We start from the raw sequence: 14,360 nt of genomic DNA, 5'->3' as shown, positions 1-14,360 counted from the left end.
CTCTTCGTGCAATCTTTCCTGGAAGCAAGCAAGACTCGGGAGACACCCTCAGAGAGACCCAAAGAGGTGAAGTCTACGCTCTCAACATCCAGGCCTTGAGAGCCAGAGACTGGAGGATGGGATGCAGAAGCACCCCCTCGTTCTGAGTGATGAGGGTCGGAAAACACTCCAATCTCCACGGTTCTTCTGAGGATAAATCCAGAAGAAGAGGGAACCAAACCTGACATGGCCAGAAGGGAGCAATCAGAATCATGGTTCCTCGGTCTTGCCTGAGTTTCAGCAGAGTCTTCCCCACCAGAGGAATGGGAGGATACGCATACAGAAGACCCTCCCCCCCAAATGAGGAGAAAAGCATCTGACTCTAGTCTGTCGTGGGCCTGAAGTCTGGAGCAGAACTGAGGGACTTTGTGATTTGGCTGTGTGGCAAAAAGATCCACCAAGGGGGTGCCCCACGCTTTGAAGATCTTGCGAACCACACGTGAGTTGAGAGACCACTCGTGAGGTTGCATTATCCTGCTCAATCTGTCTGCCAGACTGTTTACGCCTGCCAGATACGTGGCTTGGAGAAACATACCTCGACGACAGGCCCAAAGCCACATCTGGAAGGCTTCCTGACACAAGGGGTGAGATCCGGTGCCCCCCTGCTTGTTGATGTAGTACATAGCAACCTGATTGTCTGTCTGAATTTGGATAATTTGGTTAGACAGCCGATCTCTGAAAGCCTTCAGAGCGTTCCAGATCGCTCGCAACTCCAGGAGATTGATCTGGAGCCTTGATTCCTGGAGGGACCAAAGTCCTTGAGTGTGAAGCCCATCTACATGCGCTCCCCACCCCAGGAGAGATGCATCCATCGTCAGCACTTTTTGTGGCTGAGGAATTTGGAATGGGCATCCCAAGTTCAAATTGGATCGAATGGTCCACCACTGAAGAGAGTTGCGAAACCCGATGGACAATTGGATCACATCCCCTAGATTCCCGATAGCTTGGTACCACTGGGCTGATCTCATATAAAGACGTACCATGGGAGTCACATGGACTGTGGAGGCCATGTAGCCGAGAAGTCAACATCTGCCAAGCTGTGATCTGCTGCGACGCTCTGACCATGGAGACAAGAGACAGAAGAATGTCTGCCCTGGTCTCGGGAAGATAGGCATAAGCTGTCGTTGAGTCCAGCAGAGCTCCTATGAATTCTAGTCTTTGAACTGGAAGGAGATGGGACTTTGGGTAATTTAAGACAAACCTGAGTAGCTCCAGGAGTTGAATAGTCATCTGCATGGACTGTAGAGCTTCTGCCTCTGAGGTGCTCTTCACCAGCCAATCGTCGAGATAGGGGAACACATGTACTCCCAGTCTGCGTAGTGACGCTGCGACCACCGCCAGGCATTTTATAAAGACCCGGGGTGCCGAGGCCAGACCAGAAGGCAGCACACAATACTGGAAGTGCTGGGTTCCAAGACAAAATCGAATATACTTCCTGTGGGCTGGGAGTATCGGAATGTGGGTGTAAGCATCCTTTAAGTACAGAGAGCATAGCCAATAGTTTTCCTGAATCATGGGAAGTAGGGTGCCCAGGGAAAGCATCCTGAACTTTTCTCGGACTAGGAATTTGTTCAGGGCCCTTAGGTCTAGGATGGGACGCATCCCCCATCTTCTTTTGCACAAGTAAGTACCTAGAATAGAATCCCAGCCCTTCTTGCCTGGGTGGAATGGGCTCGACCGCATTGGCGCTGAGAAGAGCGGAGAGTTCCTCTGCAAGTACCTGCTTTTGATGGGAGCTGAAAGACTGAGCTCCCGGTGGGCAATTTAGAAGGTGTAGAAGCCAAATTGAGGGCGTACCCCAACTGGACTATTTGGAGAGCCCACCGATCGGAGGGGTTATGAGAGGCCACCTTTGGTGAAAAACTTTTAACCTCCCTTCGACTGGTAAGTCGTCCGGCACGGAGACGTTTACTGCGGCTATGCTCATCTGGAGTCAGTCAAAAGCCTGTCCCTTGCTTTTGCTGGGGAGCTGCAGGGGCCCGTTTAGGTGCACGCTGTTGATGAGAACGAGCGCGCTGGAGCTGAGCCTGAGAAGGCTGTCGAGCAGGTGGAGTGTACCTACGCTTATTGTAAGAATAGGGAGCACTCCTCCTGCCCCGGAAAAAACATCTACCAGGAGGTAGATGCTGAAGGCGCCCAGTGGGAGAGATTGTCGAGGGTGGTTACCCACTGGTTGTGCTGCTCTACAACCTGTTCAACCTTCTCACCAAAAATGTTATCCCCCGGCATGGAACATCCGCAAGCCGCTGCTGAGTCCTACTCTCCAGGTCAGAGGCACGCAGCCATGAGAGTCTGTGCGTCACTATACCTTGAGCAGCGGACCTGGATGCAACATCAAAAGTGTCATAAGCACCCCTGGACAGGAATTTACGACACGCCTTCAGCTGCCTGACCACCTCCTGAAAAGGCCTGGCTTGCTCCGCAGGGAGCTTATCCACCAGTTGCTTCACATTATTCCGCATATGGATGCACGTGTAGAGCTGGTACGACTGGATCTTGGACACGAGCATGAAGGACTGATAGGCCTTCCTCCCAAAGGAGTCGAGAGTTCTAGATTCCCGCCCCAGGGGCACCAAGGCGAAATTTCTATAACTGCCAGCTCTCTCCAGGGCAGAGTCTATAACCATAGAGTCGTGAGTAACTGGGTCCTCATCAACTCAGGTTCTCCATAGACCCTATACTGGGACTCAATCTTCTTTGGGATGGTGGGATTAGATAAGGGTTTCGTCCAGTACCTAAGCAAAGTCTCCTTATGCAAAGGAGCCGTGGACAACTCCTTAGGTGATGAAGGATAGTCGAGGACCTCGAGCATCTCGGTCCTGGGCTCATCCTCAGTAACCACCGGGAAGGGAATGCCCACAGACATTTCCCGGACGAAAGAGGAGAAAGAAAGACTCTCGGGCAGAGAAAGCTTTCTTTCAGGAGAGGGAGTGGGGTCTGAAGGAAGACCACAAGACTCCTCTGAAGAGAAAGACCTGGGATCCTCTTCCTCCCCCCATGAGGCCTCCTCCTCGGTGTCAGACAAAAGCTCCCAACAGCAGTCCGAAACCGGGCCCATCTCGACTCTGAAGAGTGATGTCCCCGATGGCATCGTCAGAGACTCGACCCGGGTGACCACCACAGGCAAAGAGCCAGCCGGCGCGTCTGCCAACGGCACCGAGGGCGCAAGCACCGTCTGTACCAGAACAGATTGGCACATCAGCCCTTCCAGAAGCCCCGGACGCATGGCTCGGAGGCACTCGTCCAGAGTCTCTACCGGAAAAGGCAAAGAAGCAGGTACAGGAGTCGGAGCCAGAACCTGTAAAGGACGAGGAGGCAGTACCGGGCTGCCCATCGACCGACGCATCGACACCTCCTGTACAGAAGGGGAGTGGTCCTCCCGGCGTTGACACTTCTCGGGGGCAGATTCCCTCGACGCCCCAGAGCTCCCGGTACCATGACGAGAAGGAGACCGGTGCTGATGCTTCTTGGCCTTCGCCAGAGGCACGACATCGGTACCCTTCGGTACCGACGAGGACATCGAATCAAAACGTCTCCTCGGGGTCGGGTCCGACGATGGTCTGTCCCGATGGGCCTGCGAAGTAGGAGCCTGCGAGACAGGTGGAGACCCACTCGATGGCTCACTACTCCCAGCATGCAGAGGTCTGCGGACAGCCATTACCTGCACTCCTGAGGTCGATGCTTGCTCCAGTGCCGACATTGACACCGCCGAACTCGGTACCTTTGTCGACGCCGAAGTACCAGGCAAAGCTCCAAACAGACGATCCCGTTGAGTTTGTCTCGCCGCTTGTGCCGGCTTCTTCAGACTAAGACACAATTTGCAGATGGCTGGGCGAGGTTCGGGCCCAAGGCACTGAATACACCACACATGTGGATCAGAACCTGAGATTGCCCGGTTGCAACGACCGCACTTCTTGAAGCCGCTGGGAGTACTCGATGTCATGGACGGAAAAATAGCGGCGGCGAAGTCAAAATCGTCAATGGTGCTAAAAGAAAAGCACAAAAAAAGGGGGGAAAAAACCTGATCGGTGGCCTAAGATGGCCGCAACAGCGGCAAAACAAAACTTAGGCGGCCGAACTCTAAAACTGTACTTTATTTTTTTAAAGGAAAAGAAAACAGCTCAAAGAGCGAAACAGAAAGGAAGAAAGAAAAAACGCGAAGAAAAAAGCCGAAGGCTCCTCAGGACATGGCGAGAGGGACAGTCTCTCTCTGCCGCGGACAAAAAAGAACTGATGTCCCCGTGCGTTGGGCGGGAAGATGGCCGCGCGCGTGTCTGAAGGCTCTAGCAAACTTTGTTGCTAGGAAGCTTTCCGGACCTCAGGGCTGTCATGGGTGTCACCCATCAATGAGAACAAGCAGCCTGCTTGTCCTCGGAGAATTTTCTTTAAGCACACACTTGATGCGTGCTTAAAAAGATAATATGAAGGGCCCTATTTACTAAGCTGTGCTGTAGGCGCTAATGATAGAGACGCCCATTACATTCCTATGGGTGTCTCTACTGTTAGCACGTGCTAAAACTAAAATGTCTGTGTGCCTCAGCACAGCTTAGTAAACAGGACCCTTAGTGTTTGCACATATTGATGAATATATGAGAAGCCTTTATAAAAGAGTCATAAAATGAACACAGTTAAAAAAAAAGATTTTATAGGCTCCCCGTTATAATATTGATCCCCTATGAAGGTAATGCACATAGCTTTTTTTTTTTGGTAGGTAAACAGCTATTTATCTATATAATAAAAGTCCCTTCACTATGGATAAACATACCCATACCTTTGACAATGTTTAGCCTTTTCCCCTGCATCCAGGGAAAGGTCAGGGGAAGAAAATAACGCATGAGGACAAGGTCCCACATGTATTTTTGCACCTACATCAAAAGCAGTACAAGTATCTGCTGTCCCCAGCTTGCCAGATTTTCAAAAGGGAATGCCCATATTGGGCATCTCCTTGAAAATGTGCTTGCAGTCCCATAGGATGTGTACTTTACAAATTCCTCCTTCTTATATACTGCAGATGATCCCAGTGATTCCAGGGGAGCAGCCTGCACATTCCCACTGGCCTTCCTTACACACTGTTGTGTACTTTATAGAATGTTGCCTAAACTTACACACAATAATGCCAATTACTTGTGCCTCCGACGCACGGAAGTGCTACCACTCTGTAAACTATGATGATCCCAGTGATTCCAGTGGCGTAGCTTGCACATCTTTCATTGATCCTACTTTCACTGTTGTCTATAAAGTAATATTCTAAAGCATATACACACAATGATAACCTAAGTGTAGGGTCCATACAAGTCTGTGAAAATGTTCCTTACGTTCATAAATTTCTCATACTGAATAGCTGATTCCATTGTATTGTTTGAATAATCCAGTGTATCCTTCCAAGAATGCATGAGGAATGCAAATCGCAGCTGCCGTGCTGGTAAATCAAACAAAAAGGGTTATATTGCAAAGTTATTGCTTTTGGGAGAAGGGGGGAGTTACCATAAAGTATTAAAATTATGTATTTTGTACTTCTCAACCCAGTCCTTGGGACAAATCAACCAGTCTGGTTTTCAGGATATACAGAATGAAAATATGAGATCAATTTGCTTACAATGGAGGCAGCGCACGCAAATCTCTCAGCACATTAATATTCAACTTCTCAGATTCACACAATCTCATTCACTTACCAAAAATAAAGACAAAGGTAAAAATATGTTCATGATCACCTCACCATTCCCTGTACCTATTTCCCAGACTCCAAGACATAGGCTAAGGAATGCCACAGAAATCCCCCTCAGCATTAAAGACTGAATAGATCACTTTCTCAGTAAATCCAGTTAACAAACTCAAACCTGCAGCCCATGTAATGATGGCTCTGGGGTGGAAGGATGATGCCACGCACTGCAGTACAGAAAACCCCGTTATGTATTTGCTGTCTAGCAAGAGTGCAGGTTCTATGTATTGCAGTAAGGGCTAACACTACCTGCCTAAGAGCTCAGCCCTTCTCTCCCTTGGATTTTCATGATAGAAGAAATACAGGTTGCCTCTCTATGACAATCTTTTCCACTCTGTTCTAACAAAGTAAAAACAAAGAGAGAAAAATTCAAAAACCATGTGCCTTTGTAAGTATCCATTTGAGCAAACTGGCTCTCTGAAAACTCAGTAAAACATAAGCTCAGGGTTCCACCAGCATGTAGTTTTAGCTGTGTTAGGATACAGAATGTGTAGGTCAGAGGAGGAAAATAAATGCTTTTTAGGTTAAATTTCCAAATCAACATGCAGAAAATGCAAATGTAAATATTTATGGGAACTTTGTACTTGTCAGCAATTTTCAAAGTGAAAGCACATGTGTACTTTTCCTTTGAAAACCGTTGCAAAATTGCAGGTGAAAAGTATCCAAAGATTCTGCAATAAGTAGTTTGAAAAACTGCCCTAACTTTTCTAAAGAGAGAAAAATGTAACAATAACCATGTTACTAATGGACACCTCTGCTAGTTCTGCACAAAACTCTGATTTTACCTGTGTGTTTTTTCAAGGCATCTTTGATGGTGATGAAGTTTTTCAAAGACTTGGACATTTTACAGCCTGCTATTGTCAAGTGACCAGTATGTAGGAAATATCGAACCCAATGATCATTTTCAAAATATGCCTGTAGATAAAAACACAAGAAAGCAAAGGAACACAATATTCAACTGTAAATAACATTTTGAGACCAGGAATTACATGATATGAAAAATGGTGTGTGATTCTAGGGAAACCCAAGGATAGTGAATTTCATGGAAGCCAATAAGTTGCAAGATCCGAGACAACATGGTTTTACCAAAGGTAAATCGTGCCAAACAAATCTCAATGAATTCTTTGACTGGGTGACCGGAGAACTGAATCAAGGACGTGCTATAGATGTAATCTACTTAGACTTCAGCAAAGCTTTCGACACGGTTCCTCACAGGAGGCTCTTGAATAAACTTGACAGGCTGAAGATAGGACCAGACGTGGTGAACTGGATTAGGAACTGGTTGACGGACAGACGCCAGAGGGTGGTGGCTAATGGAATTCACTCGGATGAGGGAAAGGTGAGTAGTGGAGTGCCTCAGGGATCGGTGCTGGGGCCGATTCTGTTCAATATATTTGTGAGTGACATTGCCGAAGAGTTAGAAGGTAAAGTTTGCCTTTTTGCGGATGATACTAAGATTTGCAACAGAGTGGACACCCCGGAGGGAATGGAAAACATGAAAAAGGATCTGCAGAAGCTAGAAGAATGGTCTGTTTGGCAATTAAAATTCAATGCGAAGAAATGCAAAGTGATGCACTTAGGGAGTAGAAATCTATGGGAGACGTAGGTGTTAGGCGGTGAGAGTCTGATATGTACAGACGGGGAGAGGGATCTTGGGGTGATAGTATCTGAGGATCTGAAGGCAACGAAACAGTGTGACAAGGCGGTGGCCATAGCCAGAAGGTTGCTAGGCTGTATAGAGAGAGGTGTGACCAGCAGAAGAAAGGAGATGTTGATGCCCCTGTACAAATCGTTGGTGAGGCCTCACCTGGAATATTGTGTTCAGTTTTGGAGGCCATATCTTGCTAAGGATGTAAAAAGAATTGAAGCGGTGCAAAGAAAAACTACAAAAATGGTATGGGATTTGCGTTGCAAGACGTATGAGAGACTTGCTGACTTGAACATTTATACCCTGGAGGAAAGGAGAAACAGGGGTGATAATCCGCAAACGAACCTTTCACGGAGACGGGAAGGTGGTAGAGCTAGAGGACATGAAATAAGGTTGAAGGGGGACAGACTCAAGAAAAATGTCAGGAAGTATTTTTTCATGGAGAGAGTGGTGGATACTTGGAATGCCCTCCCAAGGGAGGTGGTGGAGATGAAAATGGTAACGGAATTCAAAAAAGCTGGGATAAACAAAGGAATCCTGTTCAGAAGAAATGGATCCTCGGAAGCTTAGCAGAGATTGGGTGGCAGCACTGGTGGTTAGGAGGCGTGGCTAGTGCTGGGCAGACTTCTACGGTCTGTGCCCTGAAAATGGCTGATACAAATCAAGGTCAGGTATACATATAAAGTAGCACAAATGAGTTTATCTTGTTGGGCAGACTAGATGGACCATACAGTCTTTTTCTGCCGTCACTTACTACGTTACTATGTTCAGAAGCTAGATGTGCTTTACACTGCAATGTGTTTGTCAGCTATGTTTTGGTAGAATCTAGTTATCAAGGTGTGCTGAGGTGAAATGGTTTTCTGGTGACATATACTGGAACATGTTTACTAAAGCATGGCAACTACAAAGCCCATGCAGTAAATACAGGAGGTGTAGCCAGCATCTGCCCTGCATTTGCCACACAGGGCAAACACCACACAGGTCCTCATTAAAATGCATCCGTAAATAGTGTAGTGCACCCACACTACCTGCAGATACATGTAATGCAGGTCCCAGAGCCACCCAAACCATAGTTTAAGAGGTTAAAAGAAAAAAAGCTGTCACCAGGGAATCCCCCATTCACCCAGTCCAAACCTCCCCCCATCTCTGCCTATGACTCACCGGAATCTCGCCTCTACCCACACTAAACAGAGCAGGATTTTTACGTTTTAAATATGCAGTATCCATTAGCACAGGTCCATGGTAATGGTTAATGCACACTAACACTCATGCTGGCTGCTTAGTGCATTCAGTAAACAGGATGTCATGGCTGCACCCCCTGAAATACCATAATCTTGAAATGTTGCCCTGAGAAAGGAATAATAGTAAGCATAGAACTTTTATATTACAGACTAGAAGCTCTCTCTTTGGTGGGCAAAACTGTCTCAAATTTTATTGTTGAGTCACATATGTCACGACAACTTTGATGATGATGTTCTACTGTATGAATTAGCCTACACAGAAAATATTAAAAAGTTAATCATACTTAAATGGCAGGTCCTGTATGTGTTCAGTGTCAACGAAGGCAGTTTCTTACGATGCATTGCCTGGTGTTATTTAGTTAACTAATCAATTAATCACAAATGCAGGGCTCTCATACATTTTGTAGCTCAATTAAAGAAAACTGGTCATAATGAAATGTACCTCAATTAAAGAAAACTGGTCATAATGAAATGTACCTCAGATTGTGCCAGCTCATTGTCATGATGAGGGAATCTGAGATCAAACCCTCCTCCATGTATATCCATGGACTCTCCCAGAATAGATCCTGCCATTGCAGAACATTCAATATGCCAACCTGGCCGACCCTGTTTAAGCAGAAATAAGAATATAAGATGTGCATTATTGGGTCAGATAAGGTCATTAAGCCTAAAATCATGTCTCACAGTAGCAAATCCAGGTCACAAGTACCCAACAGGATTTCAAACAGGAATTTCCTGCCGCTTACTCCTGGGGAAAAGCACTGGCTGGAATATAGAAAGACACTGCTCTTTCACAAGGATATCTAATTCAGTGGTTCCCAAACGTTTTTGGGTCACAGTACCTCTAGACTACACATTTCCTCTCAGGTCTGTCCCTCCCCCCCCCCCCCAAGCCTCGCCAGCCAAAAAGGTCCACTGCCCGAGGTCTAAGCTCCATGCTGCTTATGCAGCGAGCAAATTGGTGGCATACTTCAGCCTCTCCAGCCTCTACCCTCCCTCTCTCCCCACTTCCACCAAGCCTCTGCCCCCCGCCCTCTCCCTCCCCTTCCAGTCTCTGCTCTCCCTTTCCAGCCAGCCTAACCTCCCTCTCTCTGCTTCTCTCCCCATCCAGCATCTACCTCCTCTGTCCCCCCCCTTCCTCCACACCCACCCATCCCTGCCACTTCTCTAGACCAACAGCAGAAGCAAAGCAAGCTACAGCCACCCCAGATCAGGAAGTGATGTCCGAGGGTGCAGGACCATCAGCCACATGTATGGACAGTCTGGTCCCACGGTGGTTGAAGCTTGTTTTGCCTCTGCTGCTGCTCATCTAGAGAAGCAGCAGTAGCGGATTGGGTGGCAGCGGGAGGGAGGTGGGGAAAAAATGCTGCTGCGCCCTGAGGTACAGTTTGGGAACTGCTGATCTAATTCATAACTTGAAAAGAGCTATAGAATTTATATTGGAGTTTGAGTCTGATAACCTGATACTGGATTATGTACTGCTAATAAGTCTGAGAGCATATGGGTTTTGTTCTCTGCTCACTATAAAGGCCAGCTTTAACACATAATCCAGACAATTTGTCATTAAAGACCCCATTTTGAAAATGTGTTAATATATCGATGTTGACATCAAAACTCCTCTAAATACATACAGCCTGAAATGTATGCTTTGAAAGTTTATGTACATCAAATGTAGGTTGAAACACAAATCTAAAACAAATGCACATGGACCATAATAAATAAAGGAAGCAAGCAAGCAGCTTTCTTGGGAAAACGTAGGGTAGAAATGACAAAGATAGATAGATTAGATTACTAGATAGATAGATAAAAATCAATCAATCAATACCAACAGCTTTATCTTCCAAACATATATCATCGGTCAATGCTCCTAAAAGTTTATTATTACAGAGAAAATCACCCTCATACCTTTCCCCAGGGAGAATCCCATGATGGCTCTCCAAGTTTTGAAGCCTTCCACAAAGCAAAATCATTTGGAGAACGTTTCTCACTTAAGCGATCAGCTGAGATGCTCAAGTCACCTGAAAAAATTGAAAATTAGACGTCTTGATTAGTGGCTAAACAAATTCACAGCCCACATGATCAGCTTCTTTTCCAAACAACCAGCAGTCCAAAGCAGAGACAGCAAGGTTTTCAGTACATTTTAACTAGGAAATCAATTAATAGCATTCTAGAGCAAAATTGCAGCACAGTCTGTGATACCATTTCACTAATGGAATCGGAGATCAGAAGGAGATACATTTGCCGTTAACAGAAAAGGATGTCTACTTTGTCCTGCAAACCTGAGCATGTGCTGTTTGTCCCTTCCCCCTCCATGTCCTGTTTCTATCTCAGATTAACACATTCCCTTACCTTCTCCCTCCTGCAGAGCCTTCTGATCTCCAACAGCTTCAGGTACCAGTTTAGCATAGGAATGTTTCTCACTAGCACCAAACTTCACTGTGTCAAAATAGACAGAGCCATGAGACACATATCTAAAAAAGTAAAGAACATTTTGGAGAAGCAATCTTACAACTAGAAAAATATTCATCACTATCAAGTTAAGAAGCAAGGGTAGCATTACTTTTTTTATATAACTGAAAAATAACTTCAATATTTAAATCAGTCTCAGAAAGAAAGAGGATGCAAACCTATTGAAATGTGTACTAGAAGCACTGTGTAAACAAGACATTGCTATTTTAGAACTATTCAGGTAAAGCAATGTTTTCACTGTACTAACACATTCTCAAAAAAAATAAAAACCTACATACTGTATAAGCATTATTTCTTAGGATATAAGACCTTAGTGTAACGTGGAGGGGCATTTTCAAAAAAATGTCCAAGTCGGAATTGGGATGTTTAGCTCATTATGTCCAAAAAAAAAAAAAGGTCTTACAGCCATTTTTGAACAGGAAAAACATCTGGGTTTCCCTTTCGAAAATGGCTCCAAGATGGACATACTTGTACAGAAAATGTCTAAAAAGAACAGCCATTTTCCAAAGTGACACATTCAACTTATAACACCAAAAAAAAAAAAAAATAACAAGGAACTATAATGTCTGTCTGGTATCATTTTTAAAGACGTCCCTGTATATCAGAGGGGCAGCCTAGTGGTTGGTGCCATGGACTTTAAACAATGGCACCCAGGTAGAATCCCCATCACAGCTCCTTTATTTTATATTGTGAGCACCTTCCAGGAACAGAATAAAAACCTATTGTACCTAACTGTACACTATTACAATAGCCTTCCACCCTGAAGATGTCTCCTATATTTAGGTACAGTATGTAATTTGGTGGTTTTGGAGGGCTCACAATTTCCACCACAAATTTACTAGGTGGAGTGGGATATGGACCTGGATCCCCCTGTTCACTAGGTTACTCCTGGGAACTGCATGCTGCTCTGTTGGGTATGCCCATAATACCTGATGCTCTCATAGCACCTGGTTTCAGTTCTTAGGGTGGGTAGTAGAGGAAAGGTATCCACTGGTAGATTAAAAATGGATCTAGCCTTAGTCCACCCGGTGGTCAGCTGATAATTCAGAGCATTTTATTTATTTTATTTTAACTTGGATGTGATTGAAACAAATCTAGATAAAAATGTACTTTTTAGACTTGGGTGTGTCTTTCTGTTCCATTATCACTGAATGTCATCCTAATTTTGGGCCCACTCAAAACACACCCATAACATGCCCCCTTGTTATTTGGAAAAATTCAGTGGAAAACGTCCAAAACTCTGCCTTTTTGAAAATCCCGATTAAGACGTTTTGGCAGATGTACGCATTTTGGGCCGTTTTGAGACACCTATCTGGTTTGAAAACCAGTTCCTTAAATACTATAATGAACTAGTAGCATACATATTATACCAGGGCTGTGGAATTAGAGTCAGAAGCAATTAATATATATATATATATATATATATATATATAGCGAATGATACATACCTGTAGCAGGTGTTCTCCGAGGACAGCAGGCTGATTGTTCTCACGACTGGGTTGAAGTCCACGGCAGCCCCCACCAACCGGAAGAAAAACTTCGCAGCTGGGCACGAGCACCGCGCATGCGCGGCCGTCTTCCCGCCCGTGCGCGACCGTTCCCGCTCAGTTGAATGACAAGCAAAGGAATGATGAAAAAGGCAACTTCAAAGGGGAGGAGGGAGGGTAGGTGAGAACAATCAGCCTGCTGTCCTCGGAGAACACCTGCTACAGGTATGTATCATTCGCTTTTTCCGAGGACAAGCAGGCTGCTTTTCTCACGACTGGGGTATCCCTAGCTCTCAGGCTCACTCAAAACAAGAACCCAGGTCAATTGAACCTCGCAACGGCGAGGGCATAACAGAAATTGACCTACGAAGAACTAAAAGAGTGCAGCCTGAACAGAATAAAATCGGGTCCTGGAGGGTGGAGTTGGATTCAAACCCCAAACAGATTCTGCAGCACCGACTGCCCGAACCGACTGTCGCGTCAGGTATCCTGCTGGAGGCACTAATGTGATGTGAATGTGTGGACCGAAGACCACGTTGCAGCCTTGCAAATCTCTTCAATAGTGGCTGAATTCAAGTGGGCCACTGACGCTGCCAAGGCTCTAACACTATGAGCCGTGACATGACCCTCAAGAGTCAGCCCAGCCTGGGCGTAAGTGAAGGAAATGCAATCTGCTAGCCAATTGGAGATGGTGCGTTTCCCGACAGCGACCCCCCTTCCTATTGGGGTCGAAAGAAATAAACAATTGGGTGGACTGTCTGTGGGGCTGTGTCCGCTCCAGATAGAAGGCCAACGCTCGCTTGCAGTCCAATGTGTGCAACTGACGTTCAGCAGGGCGGGTATGCGGTCTGGGAAAGAATGTTGGCAAGACAATTGACTGGTTAAGATGGAACTCCGACACCACCTTTGGTAGGAACTTAGGGTGAGTGCGGAGTACTACTCTGTTATGATGAAATTTAGTATAAGGAGCAAGAGCTACCAGGGCTTGAAGCTCACTGATGCTACGAGCTGAAGTAACGGCCACCAAGAAAATGACCTTCCAAGTCAAGTACTTCAGATGGCAAGAATTCAGCGGCTCAAAAGGAGGCTTCATCAGCTGGGCAAGGACGACGTTGAGATCCCATGACACTGTAGGAGGCTTGACAGGGGGCCTTGACAAAAGCAAGCCTCTCATGAATCGATGGCTTTACCCTCTACACGATAATGGTAAGCACTAATCGCACTAAGGTGATTCCTTACTGAGTTGGTCTTGAGACCAGACTCTGATAAGTGCAGAAGGTATTCAAGCAGGTTCTGTGTAGGACAAGAACAAGGTTCTAGGGCCTTGCTCACACCAAACGACAAACTTCCTCCACTTGAAAAAGTAACTCTTCTTAGTGGAATCCTTTCTAGAGGCAAGCAAGATATGGGAGACACCCTCAGACAGACCCAACGAAGCAAAATCTATGCCCTCAACATCCAGGCCGTGAGAGCCAGAGACTGAAGGTTGGGGTGCAGAAGCGCTCCGTCGTTCTGCGATATGAGAGTCGGAAAACACTCCAATCTCCACGGTTCTTCGGAGGACAACTCCAGAAGTAGAGGGAACCAGATCTGACGGGGCCAAAAAGGCGCTATCAGAATCATGGTGCCGTGGTCTTGCTTGAGCTTCAGCAAGGTCTTCCCCACCAAAGGTATGGGGGGGGATAAGCATACAGGAGGCCATTCCCCCAATGGAGGAGAAAGGCATCCGACGCCAGTCTGCCATGTGCCTGTAGTCT

The 14,360-nt window shown here is 46.1% G+C and overlaps 1 protein-coding gene across 2 annotated transcripts in view; it reads right to left on the bottom strand.

Annotated features, from left to right (window-relative positions):
• The window catches only part of CARS1 (cysteinyl-tRNA synthetase 1), a 256,464-nt gene that overhangs the window by 111,851 nt on the left and 130,253 nt on the right, over positions 1-14,360 (bottom strand). For both annotated transcript variants that reach the window (XM_030201116.1, XM_030201118.1), the window contains 5 exons: positions 10,997-11,118; positions 10,553-10,665; positions 9,125-9,253; positions 6,544-6,673; positions 5,355-5,458 (listed from right to left, as the gene is read on the bottom strand). In XM_030201116.1, the coding sequence (XP_030056976.1) occupies positions 5,355-5,458; positions 6,544-6,673; positions 9,125-9,253; positions 10,553-10,665; positions 10,997-11,118 (598 nt within the window). The remainder of the gene's footprint in view (positions 1-5,354; positions 5,459-6,543; positions 6,674-9,124; positions 9,254-10,552; positions 10,666-10,996; positions 11,119-14,360) is intronic.

The sequence above is a fragment of the Microcaecilia unicolor genome, chromosome 4, assembly GCF_901765095.1.
Source record: "Microcaecilia unicolor chromosome 4, aMicUni1.1, whole genome shotgun sequence".
Classification (NCBI taxonomy): Eukaryota; Metazoa; Chordata; class Amphibia; order Gymnophiona; family Siphonopidae; genus Microcaecilia; species Microcaecilia unicolor.
Note: the sequence above shows the minus strand (reverse complement) of the source record. Positions and strands in the feature narration are given on the sequence as shown.